General features: G+C 36.2%; 1 protein-coding gene across 2 annotated transcripts in view; it reads right to left on the reverse strand.

Annotated features, from left to right (window-relative positions):
- Positions 1 to 227: 227 nt before the first annotated feature.
- ZEB1 (zinc finger E-box binding homeobox 1) overlaps positions 228 to 14,042 on the reverse strand; it is a 126,201-nt gene continuing 112,386 nt past the window's right edge. For both annotated transcript variants that reach the window (XM_062568947.1, XM_062568948.1), the window contains exons 6-9: positions 9,929 to 10,034; positions 6,589 to 8,396; positions 5,204 to 5,384; positions 228 to 2,685 (exon numbers count right to left, since the gene is read on the reverse strand). In XM_062568947.1, coding sequence (XP_062424931.1) covers positions 2,147 to 2,685; positions 5,204 to 5,384; positions 6,589 to 8,396; positions 9,929 to 10,034 — 2,634 coding nt within the window. In that variant the 3' untranslated portion in view covers positions 228 to 2,146. The remainder of the gene's footprint in view (positions 2,686 to 5,203; positions 5,385 to 6,588; positions 8,397 to 9,928; positions 10,035 to 14,042) is intronic.

Consider the following 14,042-nt stretch of genomic DNA (forward strand, 5'->3'; position numbering starts at 1 on the left):
ACATAGTTTGTTTTGAAAGCTTAGCTATTCTTCTAACGTTTGTACAATCAATAACCCACGGTAGCAATCTCTTCACCTGCACACAGTCAAATCTTTCTTTCACTTACATGCTCCTTACATGCAACTTAAAGTGAGTATCTCTACTGAAGCAAGAACCAGGCTTGAATGACAGCTCATAGAAATAATTTAAAATATATTTTTAAAATTACAAGAATAATGACAGTAAGTCAGACTTGTTGACGCATTTTATTGTGAGATGGGGAGTCTGGTAAAAAACTAGAAAATGACCATGATGTAACAAGGAACTTAAAAATGAAGCTTCAGATTTGTAACATACATACATGAATACAGGAACAAATTGGCACAAAAATGTTAAACGTTGTTCCCAACACTGTTTATAAGATTATTCTAATTTGGCTTACTAAGGAAATGAGAGTTTTATGGTTAGACTAATCTCTTAATAAAACTGCAGAGCATCATGCTATTAGTCACACAGTGAATTTTAAAATTTAAGAGCTTTATATTAAAAACTGGGTAAAGGTAAAATGAATTGATTGCAATTGTAAAATTAATACATTCCCATTTTAATTCTTCTGTTCTACAGTCCAAGGCAAGTATAAATGTTAACATAACACTGTTAAATCAAATCTCAATGCAAGAGAACCAATTGCATCTCTACTTTAAATCTTATCAACTTTCCAAATTTTCATACTAAAATATATTATTGTATTAATACAAACTACAGTATTATACACTACACTGTGTAATAAATAAAGAAATATAAAAATAAGACACATAAATATAAAAGTTTTCTAAAACTAAAAAGGTACATATGTCAGTAAGAAGGGTATTAATACTGCCAGATTTGAAGACATACAGTACAAAATGTTGCACAGATCTATAAACTAAAAGAAATAAAATAATACTGATAGGTAAAAATCAGCTAACATTGTTAATAAATGGGGTCCATAATAACTAACATTTGAAAATACTTATGAGCCAGATAACATTTCATGTATGTGTCTGAAATTAAAGTAAACCAATAAAGCAATAAAGCAGATTAGAAAATTTCCCTTGTAATTATTGTAGAGAAATTCTGCAAGTCAGGTATTAACCAAAAATACCACCAAATAATTAAATAATGAAATATACCAGTGTTCTTACTTCTCTGATGGCTGAGTGTTTTTTCCCCATGATTAGTTTAGAAGTTTGATACAAATCAACAAATGCTAGTTATTGTAGGCCACACATTGGATAAAGGCTTGTTAGAGCCTTTATAATACTGATAAATGGCACTTACAGCACACAGGTCTTGCATAAGGCCAAAGAAGATACAAAGCTTCATATCATATCCTTCATATTGTTACTACATACTCAAAACACAATTACAAACACTGATTTTGACGACTTTGCTGTCCTTTCCAGTATTAACACTGTTAGTCCCTGCAATCAGAACTCAACAACAATCTTTTCAACTACATTTTTAACCACATGAGTAAGAAACTTCAGTTCTTCTATCATCTCTGCTTTCTTAAGGCTAACAATACACTTTAAATGATAATATGCTCTACTACAACATCTAATGTTATAAACTGCTACCTTCTAGGCTGAATTTACAAAGGTAGCCAAGCACTGTTTGCAACTGCATTATGGGTTTCTGCAAAAGGGAATTCTGTAGTGCAGAAGTTCTCACATTTTAAAAACAATAAAATACTGAAGCGGATTTAGGAAATGTTTTACCATTAAAAAAAGAAATCATATAAATCTCTCCCAATTGTACAACTTAAAAATTAATCAACTTAAGAATGAAAATTAATACTGATAAAACAAACAATGCCAGATGCTTGTCTAATAAATCAGGCTTCTTACAACCTGGTAAATCTTTGCTTCCAGAGTCACTGTATTTTTCTAATCTGCTTCATGTTACAAACTTTTTCCTAACTTTGAAAGCTGTGTGAAAAATTACTAAGTTTGAGGTTCAGGCACACCTGGATTTCTTTTTTTTTTCTTTTTTATATATATATTTTTTTACACAGTAGTGAACAGAAATCACAGTATGCAGGCTACTGCGTTTCCATGAATAGCATGTATAATATAGAATGAACTTCATTACCAATTTTTTTTTCCTTATAGAAAAAACTATCATTTAAGCTTTATTTGTTTTTTCTTCTGACACCTGCCCGTCATTCTGTGTAACTTCTGGTTCTGCATTGCTTCCTTGATCTACAGCTTCATCATTCTTGTTACCTTCAGTTTTCCCTTCTTCTTCTTCATCCTCTACTTCTTGAAATTTTCTACATTCTTTTTCTTCCTGAAGTCCTTCCAACTCTTTTTCTTCCTCCTCCTCTTCCTCTTTTTCACTGTCTTCCTCTTCTTCCCTGGTTAGACTCTCTCTCTCATCTGAGTCGATCTGTGATGGAGATGCTCTGGCACCAACGTGGTCGTTGTTGAGGACCTCTTGTCCCGTCTCTTCCTGTTCTGTGCCATCACGCTCTTCTGCCTCTCGTTTGCAATAGGAGTAGCGATGATTCATGTGCTGAGAATAAGACCCAGAGTGTGAAAAACGCTTTCCACATTTGTCACATTGGTAGGGCTTTTCTCCAGAATGCAGTCGCATATGTTCAATCAAATGGTGTTTGTGTTTAAATGCTTTTTTACAGATTCCACACTCGTGAGGTCTTTTACCTAAAAAATAAACCATAGACATTTGGAGCTCTTTTATCTGAAGTTTTAAATTTTACATCGTTGCTTTCCATTTAAAATGCTAATGGTAAATGTATTGCCAATAATTAATAATTCTATTTAACAAGATGTTCTACCGTTATTCAGGTTGAGATTGTCACATGAGACATGGTGTTACAAGACCCCATGAGTCAAGGGTAACTCGCAAGCTTTTTAGGAAAGTTATACATCAAAGGATAAACAGATTCTCAGATGCAACTTTTAGCACAAATTGGCTCAGTATGTATGAATTAGAAAGGGAGATTTCTTTTCTTGCAGTAAGTTATTCAAATTCAAAATCATTTTAACTCTTTTTTTCCTATATTGCTGCAAATTTTAAATCAAGTCAACTTTTGTATTAATTTTTTGTGTGCAAAACCTTTGCACCATGTTAGAGGTAAAAGGAAAATCATCCTAAAATCCAGGTTGGCACAGGTGAGTGCTTCATGTACAAAACTTACTGAGTACACATATATTAAACAGAAAAATCTCTGAATTTGTTTAATTCTTTTTCTGCTCTGTTTCACAGCTTTCTTCTTGTTGCCTTTCTGTTGCTGTTTTTAGAGTCTCTTGTAAACACAGCAGGAACCCAGTTATGTTATTTTGTTTTCAACACTCAAAGTTGTTAGGCAAAACAATTTTGCATAGGCTCAGCCCAGATCTAAAAGACACAGACAATGAGACAGCAGCTTTCTGGTTGCTCTATACAGAAGAACAGTATTTCCATGTCTAACTTTATCAAACAAACACCACATCTGAACATGATACTTAATCAAAAAGTAGAACAGAAAGAACAATTGTGTTATGAAAATAAGGAGTTGAAAGAGTTTCAGAATAGGAAAGATATGAAAATAAAAACTCTTAACAAATAAAACGTGAGAAATTTGATCAAATAGTAAAGAAAAGGGGGTTCTGTATCTTTTGAATTCTGTATTTAAATGAGATGAAACAAAAAAACTAATATTTCTACATATTATATAGACAACTAAAAAAGAAAAAGCGAAAATTCTTTGAAGAAATCCCAGAAAAGACTATTTTAAAAAAATATATAAGGCAGCAATGGCTATAAGAGTGAAAATGCCAGTCTGGAGCCAAAAGGAAAAATTAGATGAAATTAAAAATAAATATCAATGCTGAATGGGTGTTCTTCTGGGGCTACATTCTAAGTCTAATGAATGTCAATTAACTTAGATGATTGCCAATTTGGCTCAACTTGAAAATACTTCATGCTAGATATACTGCCTTTAATGTAAAGTATCATATGTTTAGATGTTCCTTTTCTCTTAATTCTTGTTTATAGTTCAACAAAGCAAAATATTGAAAGGTTGAGGTTGGAAGGGACCTGAAGATCATCCAACCCAACCCCCCTGCTCAAGCAGGGGCACCTAGAGCATGTTAGACAGGTGGGCTTTGAATATCTCCAGAGAAGGAGACTCCACAGCCTCTCTGGGCAACCTGTTCCAGTCTCTGTCACCTTCACAGGAAAGAAGGTCTTCCTCATATTCAGGTGAAACTTCTTCTGTTTCAGTTTGTGCCTGTTGCCTCTTTTCCTGTCGCTGGCACCACTGAGAAAAGTCTAGCCCCACCTTCTCTATGCCCTCCTTTAAGATATCCTTACAGACATGGATAAGATCTCCCTTCGGCATTTTTCTAGGCTGAACTGTCCCAACTCCCTCAGCCTTTCCTCACAGGGGAGATGCTCCTATCCTTTAATCATCTGAGTAGCCCTTCACTGGACTCACTCCAGTAGTTCTATGTCTGTCTTGTATTGGGGAACCCAGAACTGGACATAGGACTCTAGATGTGGCCTCAGCAGAGCTGAGTAAAGGGGCAACACAACCTTCCTTGACCTGCTGGCAACACTTTTCCTAATGCACCCCAGGCTGCCATGGCCACAAGAGCGCATTACTGGCTCATGGCCAATTTGTTGTCCACCAGGACTCCCAGGTCCTTCTCCACCGGAAAGCTCCACTGCTTTCCAGCAGGTCAGCCTCTAACCTAAACTGGTGCATGGGGTCATTCCTCCCCAGGTGCAGGACCCTGTACCTCCCTTTGTTGAACTTCATGAGCTTCCTCTCTCCCCATCTCTCCAGCCTGTCAAGGTCCCTCTGAATGGCAGCACAGCCCTCTATGGTAACAGCCACTCCTCCCTTTACTTTAGAAAGTAAATTAGAAATAAGAAATCTCTGTTTGCAGATCATGGCTCACAGCTGATTGTCCATAAGCCAGATGGAAGAAAAACTATTTTTCAGTTCAGGATTTAGTTCTTAAAAACGTAAAGAAGAAACATGGAACAGCATTGTTTGACAGATAAACATACAAAACACACTTTTCTGAAAAACTTTGAGCCCAAACAATAATAAGCACTATTATACCTCCTTCTGCTCTCCCAACACATTCTGAGAACTGGATTCCAGTCAAGATTACTGATTACTCACTACCAATACGCTGATGATTTGAAACTCCATTTCCTACTACCTACCTGTGTGTTCATACTTATGTCTCAATAATGAACTGCTCTTCTGGAATATTTTGTCACATAAGTCACATGCATACATCCCATTTTCTGTCTTTCTCATCTTTTTCTTTGGGGGTGTTGAATCAGAATCATTTTGATCTTCTACGTTCGATACTCCTTCTGAGCTAGTGTCTTGCCTTTCATCCTTAAAAAAATTACAGAGAAGGTTGAGCTCACCCCACCAAAAAAAGCACTGTTAAAGTAGACAAGTTTATAAGATGTAACCTAGAGCTGTACTGCTGTTTTCGTTCAATTCAGTAAATAGACAAACAAAGTTTTTAGACTTACATAGCCAGCAAAAGTCTACTGCCTATGTCTGTTCTGGTCCCTGCCACCATATGTACACACAATTCTCAGTGTGACTGACTTCAGTCATACTCAAATTTGACTGTTGGTGAGATCTAAACTAAACTGATACATCACGTTTTAAGGCCTAGAAAATAAGTGCAATGTTCAGGAGGGAAGGAAGACTACAGAGTTATAAAGTACTTCAAGCAGCGGTTAGGAACTTCAAAGATCAAACTAAATATTTAGCTGTATTTCTAAAGTAATGTTTGTCACTCACATCTTGCTATTTCACAGATTTTATGAAGGTTAAGGCTTTTTTGAGGAAGTTTCCACATAAAACTTCCTCAGTTTTATGTTAATTTATGTTAATTTCAGTTAAAAATGCTACACCTTTGCATGAGTCACTTTCATATTCTGCTCCGTCCCTACCTCAACATGCATAGGAAATGTTGCAGAACGGACTCTGATCAGATCACATCTGAAAGTAGCCAGGAAGGAACAGAACAAGACACAGGAATGGCAAATACAGAAGATATTTCCTGTCCTATTTCCAATTGAAAATGCATCTGAATTTTGTTTACAGGGTCACTATTGTATGGGATGAGTTCAGTTAGTCTTTGAACCCAGAAATTAATGTAGGGAAGTATCACAGCACAGGGCAGAGAAAGCAGCAAGAAGTTCCAAGCTTTCTGGATGCACGAAAAAGGAGGCGGTATGGAGCCAGCAAGAAGTGCAAGCAATGGCTTTACGTTGCGTTTTGATTAGGATTGAACTGGCTTTAAAATACTGAGCACTAATGTTCCAGAAGACACTTTGGAATGAATATAGTGAAGAACTGACCTGTGTAGGCAGAAAACCATAGTTTGTCTCAGTCTGAACTCAAGCTGACTAGCTTTGCAGAGGAGTTAGCAGTAATATTCATTACTCATCAACAACCAAGCCAAATAAACATGCTAGTTTACTGTGTTTAATTAATCTTGACATTTTTCTGCTAGCTTAGTAAGGATACTGAATGAATGTGCCAAACACAACATCCAGGAATACATAGAAATTTAAAGTACCTGATTTCCATTGGCTTGGGTCTGTTTTGGTGGTGTTTCTTGAACGGCAGGACTAACTGTAGTAGAATATGTATAAGCCACCTGTGGAATCAAAATGGTTTGCTTATTGGCAGCGAGAGCTCTTAAGCATGGAACACTGTTCTGGTCAGCAATGGCAACAATTGTAGGTAACTGGGCAGTGACTGTAGGTATAGCAATATTTATGGGATTGGCACTTGGTGGGATTACATTTACAATAGGATCAGAGTCTGTAATACTGTTGTCCTTTTGTGGTTCTTTTTTTGCACAAGTTAAGTTCAAAGGTTCTTCTTGGACAGAATAAACACTGTTCTGGTAAACACTAGTTATGGTAGATCTTTCCAATAATTCTCCATGTTGCTTTGGTAGTGAAAGGTCAAGAGGTTCTATTTGTGGCTCTTCTTGTACACCTTCTGCTGTGTACGTATAACCCTGTGAATTTCTTGATGAAGAAAGGTTTAGTGGCGATGGGGATGGTGTGCTACTGCGTGAACCATTTTGAGTTGATCCCTCTGATAGAGTCTGAGATTTGATACTGACAGGATTTTGTGAATTACTTGTGCTGTTCTGGGGTTCACCCACATCTGTAGGTCCTGCTTGATCATTGTTTTCTGCGGGACAGCTTAATTTAACTTGTTCAGGAGAAGATGGTCCAGAGGACTGCACAGAAATTTGTCCAGCTTGCATTTTTTCAAACCACTTTTTTACCACGTCTAGCGGTAGGTTTACTGAATCAGCTATTTTTGAAAGCTCTTCTGCGCTTGGTTGTGCATTTAATGCATAATATGCTTTTAGGAGCGATAAAAGGTTCTTTAAAGGTGGCTGACCAGGAGATAAGTTGTTCTCCCCAGTGTCTGATGGGATAGGGGATTCAGACTTCTCAGCTTCTGTTCCACTGGACTGAGGAAGCTGAGGAGGATTTTTCGGTTCATAGTGCTTTAATTCTTGAAGTGCATTAAGATCTCCTGGACAGTCATCACAAAGAAGACAAGTGCTATCATTGGTCTCTCCTTCAAAGTTCTTATCTTTCTCAGACTTCACTGTAAGATCTTCTGGTAATTTTTCATTTTTGCAACTGTTTGTAGGAACAGGGTTTTCCTTTTTTAGATTTTGTGGAACAACCTGAAGTTGACTTGGCTGCTCCAAGCTGTAGTTGATGATAATTTTGGTTGTCCCATCCTGGTCAACCAAAGGAAGACTGATAGCTGAAATGAGGGAATGGCCAGCTTGTTGTATAGATGCATTGCTGATTGTTTCTTGTTCTTTGGATGCAAGATTAGCATGATTGTTTTCCAATACTTGCCTTATAACATTACCATCCACTGCCACTTTAAGTACATTTTGAATGTCACTTAAGTTGATGCTTATGGGAGACACCAGACCTACTGTTGGTAGAACAACAGCTTGCACCACACCCTGAGGAGAACTGGTTGCCTGCAATGGGCTACCACCACTAAAAACCCCATTCTGCAAAGGGGTTGAACAATTAATTCCTGAAGCAACCACTATGGGCTTGAATTCATAATCCACAGGTTCAGTTTTAATTTGGTTAACAGGAAGTTGCTCTTGCAAGGGTTTATTTTCTATTTTTTGTCGTATCTGTGGTCTTGCTGGGCTACCTGGTGATGCAGAAAGGGAAGGGGAGGAGCACTGAGACGTCTTGAGCCCTGACCGAGCTCGACCATTCACGGGCATCAAACCAATACACTTCTTACTGCTTATGTGTGAACTGTATGAACCAGAATGAGAAAAACGTTTCTTGCAGTTTGGGCATTCATATGGCTTCTCTCCTAAAAACAAAAAAAAACAAAACAAAAAAAACGAAAAACAAACAAACAAACAAAAAAAAAAAAAAACAAAAGAGAGAGAGAGAAAAGAAAGAAAGGGTATGCAAGTATTTTACTGGGTTACAGTGTAATTTTATCAAGTGACAGTAACTGGAAAAGAATATACCAAATTGACCTCTCAAAGAGCTCTAGAGAAAAAAAAAAACCTTTACAATGAATTGAACAGATCGATTATGTCCTCTATAGCTCTGATCCTAGGATCCTTCCGTAAGTTTCATCGTGATCCAATAGGAAATACAGGATAGGACCCAATAATCATGATAAAGTCTTCTATTTCCCAGTACTGTCTACACTATCATATAAATGAGCTCTGTATTATACTTGTGGATTTCATTAAACTCCATTCAAGTAGTAACACTACTAACTTCAGAAGCAGCATAAACTACTGCAGAAAGGAAAGAAATTAAGGTATGACTAATCAAAGTAAATATAAAAATGGCATAAATACAAATCATAAAGATATAAGAAGCATATTTTATTGCAGTAAATTCAAATAGAACATATTCAGTATAATATCTTCCTATAATAACCATCAGCTGAATAAAAACAAGCAAAGTTGAAGTTAAAGGGAAGCCAGACATGCAGAAGACAGATGTATGTTCGCCTTCGGAGATAAATCTTGGCTTAAGCTGTCAGGAAGCTGCATACCACTATGCAATTGTTACACCTATAGGCAGTGCTGGCTTTTCAGAGCATCTGTGTTAAGGAGGAAAAGGAAAAAGCCAGAACAACCGGCTTTCTTTAGACTGAAAAATATGTTGACTGTGTGCTCACACACAGAGATGCCACTGTCCTATGGAAATGAAGGTGATGTTTGCTGAAGTAGGACATCCAAAGAAAGCACACTTAATTGCTACTACCATGGCTAAGCAACAGATACAAAAGGAAAAGATGGCCTAAAGCCTTGTTTTTAGACTTACTGTGAATGGGTAAACTCAGGTTAAGGTGAGAAACTGACATCTTTTAAGAGACTAAGCTGTTAGATTTTCTTATAAATTGGAACATATACTGCTGTGACAACATATCACAATTTCAGATCTGTATCCTGAGGCTACCTTAATGCAATTTAGTCTTGAATGATGAAAATCACAGCCACAGTTGGAAGTACAGTTGCTGTATACTTACTATTATCAATTAAAATTTTCTAACAAGGGTCATAATATGCTGAGTGCTCTGCAAACAATTGAGAAAAAACAGACTAGCTAAAAAGGACTAGAGCCCCCATTCCTCCTGCTACAAGTGAAGCTTTCTGTAAGTATCAGATCTTAAGCCACAGCTACAAATCCTCCTGAGTTATCCTACATATTTCCTGCAGTCAGCTGAAGGCTTCACTCAGTAGTTACAGAGTCTCAGAGGAAGAAAAAGGAAAGCACTAGTATTTTAAATTTAGACTGACAAGAGAGATATCAAACCAAAGTTAGCAAGAGTAGAAATCACAATATTAGCTACATAATCTAATGCTTTGGTTTATTTACCACTGTGAATTCGTAGGTGCTCCTTTAGATGATGTTTATATTTAAAAGCTTTTCCACATTCAGTGCACTTGAATTTTCGATTACCGCTGGACTGCGTCACATGTCTCTGTAAGAAAGAATTCATAATTATTGCACAGAACAGCATAGTATATTGGAACAAAATTGCTAGCGCTACAAAGAACATACAACACAAAACTGAATATAGCAATCATAATTTTATGGGTCTGAAGGTGGTATGTATTATGTAAAAAAAGCAACAAATTAGAAGTTACATTAAAACTGAACCAAGTATATTTTCTGAATAAGTCTAGCAGTGTAAAAAGACCCTTATCCTAACTTCAGATAAGGGTTGCACTGACATGTTATGTAAGAAGTTCCAAAATACATACTAATTCTACCTGTGAAAACAAAAAAACAAAGAAGCCCCCCAAACCACCAAATATGCCAAAGTATATGGCACTCAGGACAAAGAAACATTAAAGTGTAACATAGCCTGTTTAAAGTTTAATCAGCTGACTTGATTTTTCCATTGCATGCTTCCAACTCTTACTGTTAGTCTTGGATCCCTTTAGGTAATGGTGGTACGTGATTACTCGGAAGATGGCTCAGTAACAGAGGCATTCTCTGTCACAATTAATTCCCCAAATAAATACAAAAAAATGAATTAAAATAAGTAACAATATTGAGAGACTTCTCTAGTACATAACATCAAATTTTTCACTATTTGCATTGAAGCTCTGAAATTATTTTCAGAGCTCACAAGACTATATTTTGCCTTGTGAGAGCTTTTATTGTTAAGTTTCAACTTATTTTTAATTTAGCTTTAGAATTATACTAGCTTTAAATAATGACAAAAGCTAAGCAAGACATTTAAATTTATGCTGCTGTGTTTTATTACAAATTGCATAAATCTATGAATGTGTATGATTAAAGTAAAAAATAACATACATTTTAAAAGTTGGAGCTGCTTAATTACCAGTGTGAAATGGAGGTTCAAACTCCTTTTTAAGTAGAGCTAATTTTGGTAAAGAATATACTACCATCATTTGGATGCAGCTGCAAATTTTTGGTAACTGTGGCAAATATTTTCATAAACTCATTAACAGAGCTATTCATGTACTCTGGGGAAACCGTTTGCATACAGGCAGTTACTACAGGTCAGCTGATGTATGTGAACTTCCTCGTATGTGGAACTGTGGCCAGGAGCTCCTACACCTACTGCTGTGGTGGGCAGCACGCTGAGCAGAAACCTAGTGTTGAGACTATTCTGTGAGTGAAGGCATGGCAACTGGGGACTAAGATCTGTGTTGGAGAAATCGGTCTGAGTAAAAAGGCAGCACGATGCTCATATTTATGACTTTCGATCTTAAGAACATTTTGCTGTACAATTTGCTGGATCAGGAAGCTTGAGCACTCTCATATGAGATATGCAATCCAAATCATCAAACACCCCATCCTCCTTTATATGTTACAGATGCTAGATGATGACAACTAAGCTATATATATATACACACTATATATATAAATATATATATAGTGTATATATAAATGTATGTATATTGTTTTTGTTTATATATATATATATATATAAACAATATAACAAAAACATAAAATACGATAATTATAATTCTAATTACAGTGACATGGGCTGGTAGGTAATTACATACTAATGCAAACAGGATCATCCAAATCCTATCAATGGCTCCTTTAGCAAAAGTCCATTTCCCATTGATCGTAAATATAGAGCACACTGCAGGAGAGAAAGTAACTTGGAAAAAGGGAGCCACTGTTTTTCTCCAGCACCTTTTCTACTTACTTTTCTGCTTCTGCCTACATCTAACAATATTCATTCAGCAAATGGAATTTTATAAAGGACTATTAAATAGGTGATTGATCTTCACATCTTCAAAGTTTTGCATAATTATTCAGTATTCAGCAGATATTTTTATTATGTTCATAGAAGAATTCATGGTATTTCCTTCACAGACCATATTTGAAGATGTAACAAATGGTCTCCTCTGCCACTACTCCCCCAAATCTTTTTCAAAGGTCAATGTATGGTGTTTTTCCATAGCAAATCCAGTACAGACCTGTTTACTTTTAAAATGGTCCATTTCTCATTGACCTTAAGTGTGGGTAACCATACAGCTTGTCTGCATTTGTTTCTTCTCTGTAACAAAAGGGCGCTAAATTTTTCTTGAGGATAGCTTATTTTCCACTGGGCACTATAAGGGATAGCAGACATTTTGGAAGAAGCCACTAAGTAGCAGCAACAATGGTATCAGTGCTCCTGAGGACAGTAATATATCTGATAAAATACATCTGTAGAATCGAATGCATTATACTGATCTCAGGAATAACCTTAATAGTGACATTACTCCAATGAAAATGTAGTTGGGGCTCCCCAAAACACTAATAACTCCCTGAGAGGAAAAAGAGAAGAAAAAAAAAAAAAACATTTTCACGTTAGTTACTGAGATACATTGAACTATAATATTAACACTTTTTCACTATATAACAAATAAGGCAGGGAAATATTCTGCTACAAAAATACTACGTATTTTTCTAAGTGGAAAATTCCTTGTGTGGAGTGCAACAGTGTCTCACTCCCTAGCACATCCATAGTACAGCACACGCTTGTTTCTAACACACTTTGTCTTCACTCCCAAATACTGCTGATACAAATAAAGAAGTATTTCCCCTTCTCTAATCAAATGCAAGTCCCTAAATGGAACAGGTACATTTGCAAAACTCCTTTGTGAGTGAAAGAAATCTATATCCCTTGGGAAAAGCATTTGTTCAAGTTGGTATTCTCACCTCCCAGCAGCTCCAGTCTCAGTCCCTGTGGTCTCCTCCCTACCTCCCTTCAAATTTCTGCAGAGAGCTCTCCACTCTCACTTCTGATTAGCACCTGACCCTTACTGCCTGGTTTATCAGCTGTCTTTTGCTAATCTACACATCTTCTGAGCTTTGTTTAACTAAGTACCTTGAAGATGACGTTCTAGAAGATTGTGTCTGAGTGCGCTTTCCTTTCAGGAGCTAACTTCACTGAGTTTAGATCGCCACGCCAGGATTTACTTAAGCCTGCAGAGGATCAGCTACTACTGTTTGACTTGAGATTATACAGTTAAAGGATCTCAGCATACAGCTACTGCAACTGCTGAACTAGAAAAATAGTAATACGAAATATTATTGGATGCTTTCAATCTTTCAAAAATATTTCTGTCCTAGTTTCAAAATTCCAATGCTCTGCTTCCAATGCATGGAAACTCATGTTGCCCTTATCAAATTTTGCTCTTTAAAATGCACTTTATACAACTGGCTTTCTGCTCATTAAAGAATTAACCTCAGCATGCACAGTATAATACTCCATATTACTTTCTGGATCCTTCAAAGAGCTCTAAACAGAAATATCAGCATTAAGGTCTGCTACGCCACTAATACTGCTCTGCATCAAATGTTTACCTTGCTTTTGACTGAAGTCCACTTTTTTCATACTAGAGAACAACTACTAATGAATGGTAATCCTGCAAAGGTTTTTCTGGAAAATAGGAAATATAAGTACTGAGGTCCTGAAGACCTATCACTTCTCAGCTATATCCATGGCAATGCGAAATTTTAATAGACTAGTTACAGATCATTCATTGATTGTTGAGAAAAAAACTAAAACAAATTAAGAACAGTTATTCAGTGCCTTCAAAAGTATAAGGCCATTAATATATCTGAAACATCTCCTGCAGCAATAAAATTTAAGTATCCCTTTATACTAATTTTTCTAAGTTTGTTTACTTGCTAGGTATTTTTTCTCCTTTCATCAAAACTATTTGAAAAAAATAGCAATTCCATTTCCTCCAACCTTTTTTTTCTTCTTGTTTTAGGCTTCTAGTTGAAAAAAATTGAAAATAAATTATCCAAATTATAACTTTAAACAAATTTTGGTAGTTCACAATGACCAGAATATACAAAAAGCATTTACAGATTTCAGAGACAGAAATAGAAGCTATACATAAGACAATAAAACCTTTTACATGGAAGCCAAACCAGTAAAACAATGGGATAGACATGGATGGGAAATACTTTTAAATAAAAAAAACTCCCTTGCCAGATAATACCC

Source organism: Rhea pennata, chromosome 2 (genome assembly GCF_028389875.1).
Source record: "Rhea pennata isolate bPtePen1 chromosome 2, bPtePen1.pri, whole genome shotgun sequence".
Classification (NCBI taxonomy): Eukaryota; Metazoa; Chordata; class Aves; order Rheiformes; family Rheidae; genus Rhea; species Rhea pennata.